This window comes from Arvicanthis niloticus, chromosome 19 (assembly GCF_011762505.2).
Source record: "Arvicanthis niloticus isolate mArvNil1 chromosome 19, mArvNil1.pat.X, whole genome shotgun sequence".
Classification (NCBI taxonomy): domain Eukaryota; kingdom Metazoa; phylum Chordata; class Mammalia; order Rodentia; family Muridae; genus Arvicanthis; species Arvicanthis niloticus.
The window spans coordinates 29,100,282-29,115,800 of NC_047676.1; the positions used below are offsets into that span (position 1 = coordinate 29,100,282).

At 34.4% G+C, this 15,519-nt stretch overlaps 1 protein-coding gene across 2 annotated transcripts in view; it reads left to right on the forward strand.

The window, feature by feature from the left end:
* The window catches only part of Nipbl (NIPBL cohesin loading factor), a 165,646-nt gene that overhangs the window by 111,660 nt on the left and 38,467 nt on the right, over nucleotides 1–15,519 (forward strand). For both annotated transcript variants that reach the window (XM_034523436.2, XM_034523437.3), the window contains exons 15-24: nucleotides 1,454–1,557; nucleotides 3,811–3,897; nucleotides 6,165–6,396; nucleotides 7,568–7,719; nucleotides 8,223–8,303; nucleotides 8,819–8,919; nucleotides 11,170–11,308; nucleotides 13,458–13,540; nucleotides 14,071–14,203; nucleotides 14,818–14,961. In XM_034523436.2, the coding sequence (XP_034379327.1) occupies nucleotides 1,454–1,557; nucleotides 3,811–3,897; nucleotides 6,165–6,396; nucleotides 7,568–7,719; nucleotides 8,223–8,303; nucleotides 8,819–8,919; nucleotides 11,170–11,308; nucleotides 13,458–13,540; nucleotides 14,071–14,203; nucleotides 14,818–14,961 (1,256 nt within the window). The remainder of the gene's footprint in view (nucleotides 1–1,453; nucleotides 1,558–3,810; nucleotides 3,898–6,164; nucleotides 6,397–7,567; nucleotides 7,720–8,222; nucleotides 8,304–8,818; nucleotides 8,920–11,169; nucleotides 11,309–13,457; nucleotides 13,541–14,070; nucleotides 14,204–14,817; nucleotides 14,962–15,519) is intronic.

A 15,519-nucleotide genomic window follows, 5' to 3' on the forward strand; every position in this document is an offset into this window, starting at 1 on the left:
GAAACTTGAAATCTAGTGTGAGTTCATATTATCAAACTAAAACTACTGCAAAACATAATCTCCAAGTTGGTAGCTATCTTAAGTCCTGAGAACACTTCCACCACAGCAGGGCGTCAGGAAATATTTCTGCACGTAATTCCTGGATATCCCCTGATAGTGAGAAACTTGCAGACATTGGAATCGGTTCATCGGTTCATTCATTATACTGTTCAACTATATAACAATATTAGGTGCAAACATACATCCAACCTGAGCCCCTGATAGAAGAAGAAATAATACAATATATCAAATAAAATAGAACACCAGCTAAAATGCAGTTAGCTAATGATATATTTGTATAGTTTGATAAGATATAAATTATATCTGTAAGTGTAGCAGCATGTGTTAAGAACACTGTTTAGAATATTTGATTGAGCTGGGCGTGGTGGTACATGCCTTTAATCCCAGCACTCTGGAGGCAGGAGCAGGCAGATCTCTGAGGTGGAGGTCAGCCTGGTCTACAGAGCAAGTTCCAGGACTGCCAGAGCCACACAGAGAAAACCTGTCTTGAAAAAGACTAAAGAAAGAAAGAAAAAAAGAATATATTGCTTCACCTCCTCTAAGGCATCATGTACCATGTATATGAAAGCTGTACAGATCATAATATTTTTATATGAAGTCACCTTCAAAAGTGTAGTGACTTTTTGAGAAGTATAATCAAAGTATCATTATTCTGATTATTTGGAATATGTTTCATCTTTTCAAAGAAATTCTATGCTAAGAAATTATCTTCTATATAATATAGAATTCCAAAAATAAAAACAGGAACTCTCAAATTAGGATATTGTGGGGAAGAATTATTTACCAAAGAAATTATTATTTATAAAACAATGTAACTATAAATACTGAGAAAGATAGTGCCAGAACCTAGGGTTAACAGCCATGGAGCTATTTATTGCCCCTTTACCCAAAAGAATTAAAGAGAGAAATCTCCAAAACTTACTCAATAGGAAAAAATTACATTGTATCTTAAAAGAAGCAGTACTTTTTAGATGAGCATAGTGGAGGAGACCTTGAAGGACGGAATGAGGGTATAAATACCTGACCTGCCTCTCCTCTCCGGTCTTCTAACAGGACACCCTACTGGCTGAACCCACACAGAAGCCAGAGGGCATGAGATAGTGTTGATTTAGATCATCTAGGTCAGCCTCCTGTGCAGAGAGCGTGACTGACAAGTGTCAACACTATGTCTACTGTAGGAAAGACAGGATGGCTACCTGTCTTCCCTTTCTAGAACTCTAGTTTCACCCCTCTTCACATGTAATGTTATGTTTTACATGTGGTTTACAGAGCTCTCTGAAACCAGTTAAGGTTCTTTATATATGAGATCAAAATTTTATTTTAAAGGCTTATTAATTTAGCAGTCTTAGCTATTTCTTTACCATAACTATGTTTGATTGGCTTGATTTTTCAGGTGATGATGATGAAATTCCTCAGGAACTGCTTTTAGGAAAACATCAGCTTAATGAACTTGGGAGTGAATCTGCTAAAATTAAAGCCATGGGTATAATGGACAAGGTATCTCAGCAAAGTAAAACTTGACATTTTTCTTAATATATAGCATGTGAAATTAATTTAAAGTTTTCAGGGTAAATTACAAAGTTAAGCACATATTAAAAAGAAAACTCACATCTCAGAGTTTAAATAAATTTTGTCTTAGAAAAATCTATTAGTAAAAGAGGAGTACAGGTTATTGTAAACAAAATTCTGTATGTGTTGACAGAAGAATGGACTGTGACTTCACTCTGTCAAATATTTACACTATTCAGTGTAGAAATATACTGAACTTTTCTTTGTGCTTACTTTGGTCCTTTGTGGTTGTAAAAGTACTATTGCTTGGGGGTGCTAATAGAATGTGGCAGGTTTGGTTAATTGCTGTTAGCATTTATAGCCTCACTGCTGTAGGCTTTGGTTAGTTCTCTTTCCCAGGGGCATCTCATTCTTCTGATGGAATAGCAAAGCATCAAGGGGTGGCCTTCCATTGCATTTACCATCTGCCATTAACCCTCTAAATTACTGCCTGACTAGTATGCAGATACAGTTCCCCTCCCCTTCTAATTAGTCTCTAGTACAGAATTAGTACTCTGAGTCTTTAGTTTCCTGGTCTGCATTGCTTCCTTATTCTTCTAGACTAATAACAATTATTAAATGATTATATCTTCACTTTGAAAATGAACACCTTAAGGATGTTTACTTACTTTTCAATTTCATAATTTTAGCTTAATTTCAATTTTATAATTTTAATATAGCCTGTAAAATATTTTAGTGTTTTTATTTTTAATTTTTAAATTACATTTATTTATTTGGTTATTTTGTGTATGGTCAGGGAAAGTCCATATACTCTGTGACATGGGTGTGGAGATTAGAGGGCAACTTGCAGTTGCTACTTCTCTCCTTCCATGTGTAGGGCCTGGTAATGAACTCAAGATCAGTTTATATCTTTTTAATGTTCAGACATTACCTACTTTCCAAATAATCAGTGTTCCATAAAATTGACTTTTAAAGCTAGAAATACCATATAGTAAACCAAGAATTTATCTGTTTAAACATAAATAAATTAAAATTTTAGGGGTTGGGGCTGGAGAGATGGCTCAGCAATTTAGAACACTCACTACTCTTGCAGAGGACCTGTGCTCGGTTCCAGTGCCCACATGGCAGGTCAGCTGTTACTCAGTTTCAGGGAATCCAATGTAAAAATAAATTAATCTAAAAAGAAAGAATGGACTTCTGGGTTGTATTGTTAATACTATATATATAGTTAAAGAGCTATTGATTAATTTTGTTTGTAAGACCATTTCAAAATTTTTTGGAGATACCAGTCCAATCTTAGTCATTTATCAGTTCTCTAAGTACATGTAGCTAATACTTCTTTTTCAGAAGGCAAATTCACTAACTGTTGACCAAATGTAGATTTTTTTTTTTTTTTTTTTTTTTTTTTTTTTTGTCAACAAGGCTCAGTTTTCTTTTACCAAGATAATCTAAAGCAGTATGATGAGGAGCAGTCTTCTCTAAGCCAGCATAAGTAATCAAGCTTGGCCCAAGTATTTGATCTGTTTGACTTTTCTGCCTAGTTTGTGTGCTACCAGCATGCTAGAAACCTTAAAGAAATACTATTCAGTGAGTAGACCAGTATTACTTCACATTCCTAATCTTTTTGGTTTTTCAAGACAATGTTTGTAAGTATAACCCTAGACCAGGCTGGCCTTGAACTCACAGAGATCTGACTGCCTCTACCTCCTGAGTACTGGGATTAAAGGTGTGCCCCACCCCTGCCTAGCAACCTTCCTAACTTTATCACTCAAAATTTCATGTTTCACATCCAAAATAGTTGGACATGTGTGCCCCTCACACACACACACACACACACACACACACAGACACCCCGTCTTGAGTTTTTAAAAACCTGCTGGATAAAGTGGCACTGTTAAATTTTTCATTTGTTTGTGTGTTTTCGTGTGCATGTTGAATGTCACTGCCAAAGACCAGAGGGCAGAGCCATCAGAATAAACACGCCTGCCTGAATTTATGGTATGAGTTGAGCTAGGAGCCATGATCACTCTGTGTTCAAATATCTGTCTTTACAAAGCAATGATTACTCTTTTAAGTCAGAACTGAGTAGAGGTTATAAAGAGGAAACTTTGGTTTTTACTATTATTTAAAAGAATGACAATGTTATATATCTTCCATAGGCTTAAGAAAAATATTTTAAATTGTTTGAGTAATTTGAAACTTTTACCAATGAGTGATAAAAGAACTTGTATTTCCTTTTAGCTTTCAACTGACAAAACTGTGAAAGTCCTAAATATATTGGAGAAGAATATTCAAGACGGATCCAAGCTTTCCACATTGTTAAATCATGTAAGTTTAAGGCCTGCATTAAGAATTTTACATCTGATATTGTTAAATGTCCTAGTTTTCTTTATGTTAGTTTGATAAAAAATACTTCCAAAAGCAACTTGGAGAAGTAAGGGTTTATTTCATCTTACACTCGAGGTCACAGTCCGTCAAAGAGGGAAGTCATAGCAGCAACCATGAAGGAGGACTGCTTCCCAGCTCGCTCACAGGCCCTTGCTTAGCTAGCTTTCATTTACATCCGAGGACCATCTGCCTAGAGATGGTATGTCCACGGTGGGCTGGTCCTCCTACATCAATTACAAGTCAAGACCATCTGTCACTGACATGTAGGATACTTACTCGCTTGAGACTTTCTTCTCAGGTTTCTTTAGGCTCTTTCAGATTGACAGTTAAAGCCAGCTAGAGCACATTTTTAATGCATAAAGTTTTTTCAAACAACTTTTACTTACTAAGCAAATTCCAAATTTCATTTGAATTTGTTACCACATATTACTAATTATATTCATTAACATTTCTACTAGAATTTCACTTTTAGTGATGTTAATATGAATTGTCTATTAACAGTGTTGCCATCGGACTGGGGAGACGGCCCCACAAGCATGATAACCATAGTGCTGACTCCAGAATCAGCATAAAAGCTAGGCGAGCATTGCTGGCTGCCTGTAATTTGCTCTCTTGGGGAGAGAGACAGGCATTCTTAATAAGCTGGCAAATGAAACTGTCTAGATTTGGCGAGTTCTGGGGTTCAGCAGAGACCTTGCTTCACATAAGGAAAAAGGAAGACACCAACTTTAGGCTTCCACAAACACAAGCAAGCACACATGCACATGCTCCCCTCCCCACAAACATGTACACACATGCAAAAAAGAGTTGCCACAAAGAGAACAATAAAGACACATATCAGTTTCTATATACGGTAGCATTGTATGTAAACTAATATCAGTTACAGTAATTTTTACATTTAAGTTTTGGTTATATCAAAATAGATGCAGTGTAATTACAGTATGTCATCACTAAATTGTTGACTATCTGCGTAGTATTGTAATAGACTTAACAAACTGCATTTATACTCATCTTGTTTTTAACATTAATGAATGCAAGTATAGACATCAATAGGCATTTAATAAAAAACCATAAAATCTGTGGACAGTTTGGAGCTAAATTTATTTTTAAAAGTTTAGCTGGGACTTGGGAGGCAGAGGCAGGTGGATTTCTGAGTTCAAAGCCAGCCTGGTCTACAGAGTGAGTTCTAGGACAGCCAGGGCTACACAGAGAAACCCTGTCTCGAAAAACCAGAAAAAAAAAAAAAAAAAAAAAAAGTTTAGCTGGGGATGGTTGTGATGTGTATCTAATCCCACCAGTTAGGAGTCTAAAGCAAAAGGATGACAAGTTCCAGGCCAGTCTTGGCTGTGTAGGGACAGTCTGTCTTTAAAACAGGCCTGATTACAAAAGTAGTGTTTCCTGCTGAAATTTCTAAAACATAATTAAACATATTCTCATCTAGCAACAAGCACTTATTTAGCAATTACGAAGTATATGTACTTCTCATTTATACGTATACATACATGTCTATCTTTAATACATGCCCTAAATTATCTCATGAGATAATTGTTATAGAACGGATATTAGGAATAGTTAAGTCGTAACATTTTACTGCTTTTTAATAAAAGCTCTTCACTTGCTAATTCTTCCTTTGTTCTCACTTAGTTTATCATGTTTATGCCCAAGTCACAAAATTAATTCTTTTTCAGTATAGTTGAAGTTAAAATCTTAGTTCTGCATGAAACACACCAAAGAGAAAGGTAGCTGTGATTTTGTCTTTGGAGTATCATCTAGTGGTGAGCTAGGAAGAAGAAGAGTAGATTGTGTTTGGAAATGTTGAAGCAATAGCAAAAACAATATACAAAAATATTAACAAAAGTCTTGCCTAAGTGAGGCATGGTGGTGCATGCCTAGACTCTCGTACTCAGAGACAGAGGCAGGTAGACTGCTCCAAGTTCAGACCCAGCCTGGAGAGTTCCAGGCCAGCCTGGGCTACAAAGTGAGATCTTACCTCAAAACAAAAAACAAAAAAAAAAAAATTGTTTTAATCAAGGCTAAAAGGATACATTATTTGTACTTTATTCCAGTTTTTTTAGACTATTCTGTTAAAGTTGTAGATGATAGATTGTTCCTCCCACTGATGAAAATTATATATCTTTGTTTTATTAATTTTGTAAACCTGTATATGTATTTTATTTCCACTTTACTAACAATGATCTGTTTTATAGAATAATGATACTGAAGAAGAAGAAAGATTGTGGAGAGACCTAATTATGGAAAGAGTTACAAAGTCAGCAGATGCCTGTCTTACGACTATCAACATTATGACATCTCCTAACATGCCAAAAGCTGTATACATTGAAGATGTAATTGAAAGAGTTATACAGTATACTAAATTTCACTTACAGAACACACTCTATCCCCAGTATGACCCTGTTTACAGATTAGATCCACATGGAGGTTAGTTTACCCTTTTATACTGGTAAACTTTTTGTTTTGTTTTTGTTTGATTTGGTTTTGTTTTTGGTTTTGGGTTTTTGTTGTTGTTGTTGTTGTTTTGGTTTGGGGGTTTTTTGTTGTTGTTGTTGTTATTGTTTTGTTTTGTTTTTTAGCAAACTGTCAATTATCCATTGTAAAGTTTGAGTGCTGAGTGAATCAGAACATTAACATTTTAACTGGCCCAAATTAATAGATTATGTATAATATACATTGACTTTGATTTTTATATTTGATTGAAATATAAAATCTTCACTATTACATTACTTTAACATCTATAGGCTGAATACCCATTAATCTGAAATTCCAAAATGCTTTGAAATCTGAAAAGTCTTTGAAGGGCTAGAGAAATATGTTAACAGTTACAAGCATTTTCTGTTCTTCTAGAGAACTAAATTTGGTTCCCAAAAATCATACTGAGCAATTCACAACCACCTGTCACCTCAGCTCAGCGGGATCCAGCACATGGCATATGCACACATAACCCTGCAGGGAATCGTTAAACACTCTTTAAGGACTAGGATGGTACACAGAGAGCTTTGTATTATGGCATTCATGATTTTTAGATTAAAGATATACAAGTGGTAGAATCTACGCAAGTTTTAGAAAATCTGAAAAACTTTGAACAAGAGATACTCAGCCAGTATTTATAATAGATGTTTTCGGTTAGAAAAATTCCAGATAATAATAATTTTGGATAATATTTATCTTCCTTCTAAACTAGCTCAAAATAATACTAATCTGTAAAATGAGTTTATTCAAGATATATACTCTTATCTCCATAGCTTGTATTATGTGATCACTAAAATGGTTGAGTGTGTGTACAGTTTGATTTCTTATTGTGTAATATAATGCCAAGAAATTTAAAGGAGAAATATAATCTTATTATCCTGTTTGAATAAGGGAAAAATGAAAATTCAGTATAGTAGCCACTTATTATAAGAACACTCCAGTACAGTGCTACTAAGGAATTATTTCCTCTTTTAATTGATAGTCATCTTTAGTTGTAGCACTGTTTTTATATAGATCCCTGAATTGTTTGTTTTCCCTTAATTTAGAAAATCATATTAGTAATCTCCATGGAAGAATGCTAAAAGTTAATGTTTTTCTTACCTTGAATTCTCTTTTATTTTAGGAGGGTTATTAAGCTCAAAGGCCAAACGGGCTAAATGTTGTACTCATAAGCAGAGAGTGATAGTGATGCTTTATAACAAAGTTTGTGACATTGTTAGCAGTTTATCAGAATTGCTAGAGATACAGCTTCTAACAGACACAACAATTCTTCAGGTAATGTTTTTTTTTTTCAAGCATTTTGTAAATTTTTACAAGAAATCTTCTTCAGTCTTGTATAATTGTGTTCACTCAGTAGTAATACCAGCACAGTGTACCCACTCAGAGTATGATATATGTAAATTGAAGAAAATAGGCCATTATATTTTAAAGGAAGCATCCTGAGTTGAAGAAGGAAGAATATATAAATTCTAAATTCTAATTATTATGAATAATAAGTTAATTTTTAAGATGTTAGAATATTTATATTTATGAAAACATAATGGTTTTTCCTTAATTCTCATAGTGTTCAGTTTAAAATGTAGAGACTAGAGAAATGACAACTGAAAAGCAAATTATTTAATATGAATGAAGAGACTATAGAAGGAAATACATGCTAATTAGGTCACAAAAAAGAAGATGCTCTCTGGGTGTTTTGAAATATGAGTGTTAGAATATAGTAAGGAGCAGTGTTGCTGGAGTCATCTAGAGACGTTTACTAAATAATCTTTAATTTTCAGGTCTCATCAATGGGAATAACACCATTTTTTGTGGAAAATGTTAGTGAACTACAATTGTGTGCCATTAAGTTAGTCACTGCAGTAAGTATAATCAGTTCATAATTTCAGTTACCCACAAATGAAATAAGACTGTCATCACTTGGTCCAGATTTCCAAAAATTATGACAGATTTCTGTTTTCTATTAGATTTGTTTCACAATAAGTATTACTTTAGCCCTGTTAGATTTCATTAACTGAGGATTTGGTTTCATTGATTATGTTTTTCTTGAATTTGAAAAACTTAATTTTAAATGTAACAAACATCATTGTAAAAACCAGAGTGATTTAACATCTTCTAAATCTTGTCATACTTCCCTATCCAAAATATCATGTCTCTCTAAACAAAACTTCAGACTCTCTTACTTTGGAAAATTAATAACATTTGAATGTATTTCTTTAGCTCATTATTGCTTAACATGTTGAAAACATTTTAATTCTGAATAGCATGTATACTCTGGTTTCTCTTCAAATAATACAAATCCTTATTTCATGATACTACTTTTATTGTGTTTTCTGCCATAATAAGTTTAATTTGTAATTTTATAATTACTAAACAGGTATTTTCAAGATATGAAAAGCATAGGCAGTTAATATTGGAAGAAATTTTTACTTCACTTGCAAGATTACCAACTAGCAAGAGAAGTTTAAGAAACTTCAGGTAACTATGGTAGAACGTGACTACCGTGAAGAACGTTACATTTGAACTGTCATATACTTATCATTCCTGTCTGGTTTATCTCTGGATGTTTATTCAAAAGTAGTTCTCCACAGATAGCTTGGATATGTGAACTAATATAGCATATTTAGAAGACTTAATGATATTCATTGGTCCTGAAGTAAAAGCATCTGTGGCAGACTGAGCACTACTAACGTTTGGACCAGTTAATGCCTACATGTCCAGGGCTTTCCTGTGCTTTACTGTGCTTAGTAGCACTCCTAACCCAATAGAAATCTCTCCTTTCACTTGCAACAACAGAAACATTTCTAAGCTCTAGAGATTAAAATGAACTTCAAGAAAAGCATAATAAACGTGCTTCAAAGTATTTTTAAGACAGTTTTAAATTGATTTTATGAGCTATGATAAGTTGGACTTAATTGTTTAGACAATGCTAAACTTTTCAATAATATTTTAGAGATCTGAAAAATGTCTTTAAGAATAATATAGAAGGGCATGGGAAATGGCTTAGAAGTTAATAGCAGCCGGGCGGTGGTGGTGCACGCACGCCTTTAATCCCAGCACTCGGGAGGCAGAGGCAGGTGGATTTCTGAGTTCGAGGCCAGCCTGGTCTATAGAGTGAGTTCCAGGACACCCAGGGCTACGCAGAGAAACCCTGTCTCGAAAAACAATAAATAAATAAATAAATAAATAAATAAATAAATAAATAAATCTTAAAAAAAAAAAAGAAGAAGAAGTTAATAGCATTGGCTACTCTTCCAGAGAAGAATTCCCACATGGTAACTCACAAGTGTCAGTAACACTGGTTTTAGGGGATATGACACCCTCATGTGCCTTTTGCAGGGTACCACCCATGCACATGAAATGCAGATATACATGCACACAAAACACCTATCTGTACATATATAAAGAAAGTCTCTATGGGCACCATGCATGCACATGGTACACAGGTGTATATTCAGGCAAAACACAAATACTAATACACATAAAAAGAAAAATTTTTTCTTAAAGAAATAATAACAGAATAGACATAGATTAAATACTATTTAATCACTAAGCATATTCATAAATGAGTTATTCACTGCTGTAATCAAATTTATTGTCTGTTATCATAAGTAATCATTATTCCTGATGGTTAAATGCACTGGCCTGGTATATAGGGTTTTGGGGGGTTAGTTTTGTAAAATTATATTTTGAATTAAGTGTATATTGATAAACATCTGTTCAACTGCAGAAAAGTGTTCAACATACAAATGAATTCTTTACTTCTACAGTGTCTGTAAACTAAAACACTTGGAAATTGAGTTTAATATCTCATTCTCTAGCGCAGATAATTAAGAATTGAGAAATAACAAGATTCCTCAGTGGGTAAAAGCCATTGTCACCAAGCATGATGATCTGAGTTCTAACCTTGGAACCCATATATTGAAAGGAGAAAACTGATTCCCTAAAAGTTGTTCTGAATGCCACATTCCATGGTAGCAGGTGCACAAACAATAAATGAATGAGTAAATAAATTAGATACATTTATATTGTTTTAAGTTAACTAGGGCCATGTATAGTAGTGCATGCCTATAATTCCAACATCTGAGAAGCAGAGCAAGGAGGATCGCTACAATTTCAAGGCTAGTAAGTTCTACATAGCAAGTTCTATACCAGCCTTTACTCTAAAGGAAGACACATGCACATCTATGTAGGTGGTTTTAATCATCAGATCACTACCCTACTCGGTAGATGTAGACCAAACTACATGGGTATTTGAAAAATCCCAGACTTTTATTGTTATAATTTATTCAGTAATTCTTTAAGTTTTTATCTGCAATTCATAAAAATACAAAATTTTATATTCAATACTGTGTTTTTTCTTCTCATGAATATGTATTATTTGGTGTTTTTTCAAACCAATTTTAAAAATTATGCCTGAGGCTGGAGAGATGGCCCAGAGATTAAAAGTACTGGCTACTCTTCCAAAAGACCCGGGTTCAATTCCCAACACCCATATCGCATCTCATGACTGTTACTCCGCTTCCAGGGAATCTAACACTCCACACTGTCATGCATGCAGGCAAAACATCAATGTTTATAAAATCAATAAAAGTTGTACTTAATAACACTGTCAGAGTACTAAAAAGAAAGCATTTTGGAAATTGGTAATTTTCAGGTGGTAATGAGTCATATAATATGTAATTCTTTTTATATTGTACGACTTACATTGTTTCTTCTTCGTTAAAGGTTAAATAGTAGTGATGTGGATGGAGAGCCTATGTATATTCAGATGGTTACAGCACTAGTTTTACAGCTTATTCAGTGCGTAGTTCACTTACCGTCATCAGAGAAGGATCCTAATTCAGAAGAAGACTCAAACAAAAAAGTAAGGAACTATTTAGAGGTTTTATAACTATACTTTAATAATTGTAAACACCTTTATTTTCTGTAATTTGAAAACTGAAATTCTTAATTATGGATTTATGACTGGGGTTTAGGTTTCTTGTAGAGCATTACACAGAAAATGAGTTCTGGTTCTGACTCTCTTTTGTACACTACAAAACACATAAGTCATTAACAACACCCAAACAGGCTCAGTGGGGCAACAGTGAAACTCAACTGAGAAATGAATGTCAGTAAATATTAGAGTTAGGCGTACATGTGTGCATGCACATAATTACTATGGAATTGACATGGAAAGTGACTTCATGTTCTCTGATGAGTAACTCACAGCTAAGGTTTGCTTTTGGTTTTACACACTGTATCAGTACTTATTTTTGGATACTATAGGGCGTTTTGTTTCTTTTCTTTGTTTTGTTCTTGAGATGGGTCTCACAGTGTAACCTTGGCTGTCCTGGAACTCACTATATAGACCAGGCTAGCCTCAAATTCAAGGAAATCTTTACCTCCCCAGTGCTGGGATTAAAGCTGTGCATCACGATGCCCGGGTCCAGATTATATCGTTTCAAAGAAATAAGAATAGTTTATAGTGTAAACATTATGTATGTGTGTTCCATACAGAATTAACATAGTAAGTATAGTCCAAAATATGGAAGTTCTCTGTTTTTCTCCACCACAGATTAGCCTAGTCTAACTTTCCCTTTCTGATCATTGGTGACCATTGTCATGAGTATATTTCTTTCTGTTTTTATAGAGAGATTTAATAAGTTGGTTTGCTTTATAATTTACACTTAAATTATAGTGACATATTTATGGCTAATTGTACCTATAGCAATTTAAACTTATCCCTGACTAGCTTATAAATAAATGAGACTCAGACTGTGGTTGTTTATTTGGCATTGACAGTTACTGGCAGTAACCCCTAATCTACTTTTCTATCTGCTGGCCTGGCCGCCTCCCCAGCAGTGTTCTCCAAATGCTTCTTGTTTCTCCTGCCATGTGCTCATGGTCGATTTCTTCTCGTGGCCACTTCCTCCTCTCCCATGTTCTCCTCTCTTTGTAACCCCCAACTAGGTAATTCAAAACCTGCCTACCTCTAATTCCTCCAATAATTAGCTGTAGCCATTTTCATTTAACCAATAGTTTTCAATTAAGGAAAAAGTTTGCACAGCTAAAACTGGTAAACAGGAAAATTCACTCCTAGACAACTAGACCTTCAGGTACAGAATTTAGTATTACAGTGCATAGCAGCAGACCACACCTCAACACCTAATTTTTTTACTCAATATTTTTTTGTCAGATTCTTTTTGCCTTGAGTTTGACACATAACAATTCCATCATAACTTAAAGCTAAGAGTCTCTTTAAAGTGCTTAAAGGCAAAATTGTTCTGGGACACATACCTTTACTGAAGGCCATCTATACTTTCACCTTGGTGATAGTTCCATTACAAGTTACTGTACAAGTCTGCTATGCTCTCTTTTTGTTTTTATCAATTTTTTTCAGCTGTGGATTTTTTTATATACATATATATGTATGTGTGTGTATATATGTGTGTGCATATATATATATATATATATATATATATATATACATACACATTTCTCATTATTTTTAGTAAACTTAAATGCTCTATACCATTGATTCAAAGTATTTGTAATGTTTTAACGTTTAACGTTTAAGAATACCTTAAATACTTGAATGTATTACCTGTTTGATAATCTATGGCAGTAGCAGCTGGCCTCAGTTAACCATTATTTCTACTATCTTTATGTCTTAGATGGGGTTTTACTGCTGTGAACATACACCATGACCAGTGCAAGCCTTATAAAGGACAACATTTAATTGGGGCTTCTTTACAGATTCAGAGTTTCAGTTCATTATTGTTAAGGTGGGAGCATGGCAGCATCTAGGCAGGCATGGTGCAGGCAGAGCTGAGAGTTGTACATCTTCATCTGAAGGCTCTTAGTGGAATACTGGCTTCCAGGCAACTAGAGTGAGGCTCTTAAAGCCCACACCCACAGTGACACACCTACTCCAACAGGGCCACACCTTCTAATCCTGCCATCCCCCCCCCCCTCCCGGGCCAAGCATAAACAAACCATTGCTCTTTACAAACTTGTTTTTCTCATTCTAGGTTGATCAGGATGTTGTCATTACTAACTCTTATGAAACAGCTATGAGAACAGCCCAAAACTTTCTTTCCATCTTCCTTAAAAAGTGAGTAAGATCAACAGTGTGGTTTTATTTTCCACAGTATAGAGTGGAGTGGTCTCTGTAGAAGATTAATCAGGTTTTCTGCCATTACCAGACCCTCAAATACACCTGACCTTTAAAATGAGGAAGAGATTTGAAAATGTAAAAATAGTGAATTTGCTTCTCCTAAACCCCCCAAATTTAAGTATTTTATTGTTGAATTTCTAGAATTTTTGTTTATAGAATTTTGAGGTAGTCTGCTTATAAAGCAAAGTTTATGGAAAGAAGTTACTGAAGGTTCATGAGAATTAGTGATGATTGTACAAAAAAATGTCTGTTAAGAATTGTTATGACTTCCAGAAGGTAATGATAATACCAGTTAATAATCTTTACAATTCATGGCAAATGCAATAGATTTTTTTTTAAGACCTCGTTTAATTTAATGTACTCTTATATTATCTTGTTACTAAATACAGGGGTGGGGGAATCTACTTCACAAAATTCACATATTATGAAAATGAACATTTTTTTTTTATTTTTTATTTTTTGACTAGATGTGGTAGTAAACAAGGTGAAGAAGATTACAGACCACTTTTTGAAAATTTTGTTCAAGACCTTCTTTCAACAGTCAATAAGCCCGAGTGGCCAGCTGCCGAACTACTCCTTAGTTTGTTAGGGAGACTGTTGGTAAGAGTATAGCATTTAAAGATTATTAATTACTAGAAGACAACATAATGAGGATATACTCTGATTCACAGATGATGAATTCTTTAAAAATGTGTAAGAACATGAACGTTGCATCTATTTTTGCATGTGTATAACTGTATATTGTCAATACCTATAGAAAGCAAAAATGTGAATTTTAGCACTTTGATTTCATTACATATAATAGCAATGCTTTTTAAGATGGTTTTAATGGGTGGGGGCTTGTATTTGTTTTACATTGTTGGTTTAAAACATCTCAACTATGAGTCCTGAGTTACTACAGTTACCCATTTGAAAGCATGAAACTGACTAGTAAGAACATTCTTTCATTTTTTAGGTTATTTTTTAAAATGATAATACTTTTAAGTCCTCATAGTACAATGTACGTAATGAAAAGAAATACTGTGATTTCTCTTTTCATTTCAAAGTATATTTGGAGTTGTGCTATATAAATTATTTCAAAACTTTATAAATGTAACGTTTTATGAACTTGAAAAAGTGTAGTAGTATCCTGAAACTATGGGAGTGATTTGTCGGCAACAGAATTTTCTTCTTTTGAAGTTCCTAATCAGTAGTGTCCCGTCTTTGCTGTTTAGGTTCATCAGTTCAGTAATAAGTCAACAGAGATGGCTTTAAGAGTGGCATCTCTTGATTACCTTGGGACTGTCGCCGCGCGGCTGAGAAAAGATGCTGTCACCAGCAAGATGGATCAAGGGTCTATAGAACGAATTTTAAAACAGGTATTGAAATAAAGGATTTAAATTAATATATAAATACTTGGTTGGTTGGTTGGTTGGTTGGTTGGTTGGTTGGTTGGTTGGTTAGTTGGTTTTGGTGTGGGAAAAAGAGACAGGGTCTAATATAGTCCAGGTTGGTTTCAAACTTGCTATGTTGTCTGTAGTTGAAGATGACCTCCAAGTGCTGGCATAGCAGGCGTGTGTCACTCGGCAGTTCATGGTGTGCTCAGACTGACCCCAAGGTTTTGTGAATTCTAGGCAAATGCTCTACTACTTGAACTGTATCATCCAGCCCTACACATTCTTTCTTTATAGCCTAAGAATAGATTTTGTAGATTCAAGGAAAGTTTTTGTTACTCAGTCCTGAGTGTGATGAGTTCTCAGTGTGTTCCAGGCTTGAATTCATAATGTCCCTTATATGCATGTTTTTTCTTTTATGGATTAGTTTTAATTATATACAGGCATTATGTCCTGTTATGTCCCATTCCCCTGCCCCCCCTTATTTCTCTAGCACTAGAATTTTCAAATGTGATTACCTACAAAAGCAACACCAACATTAAC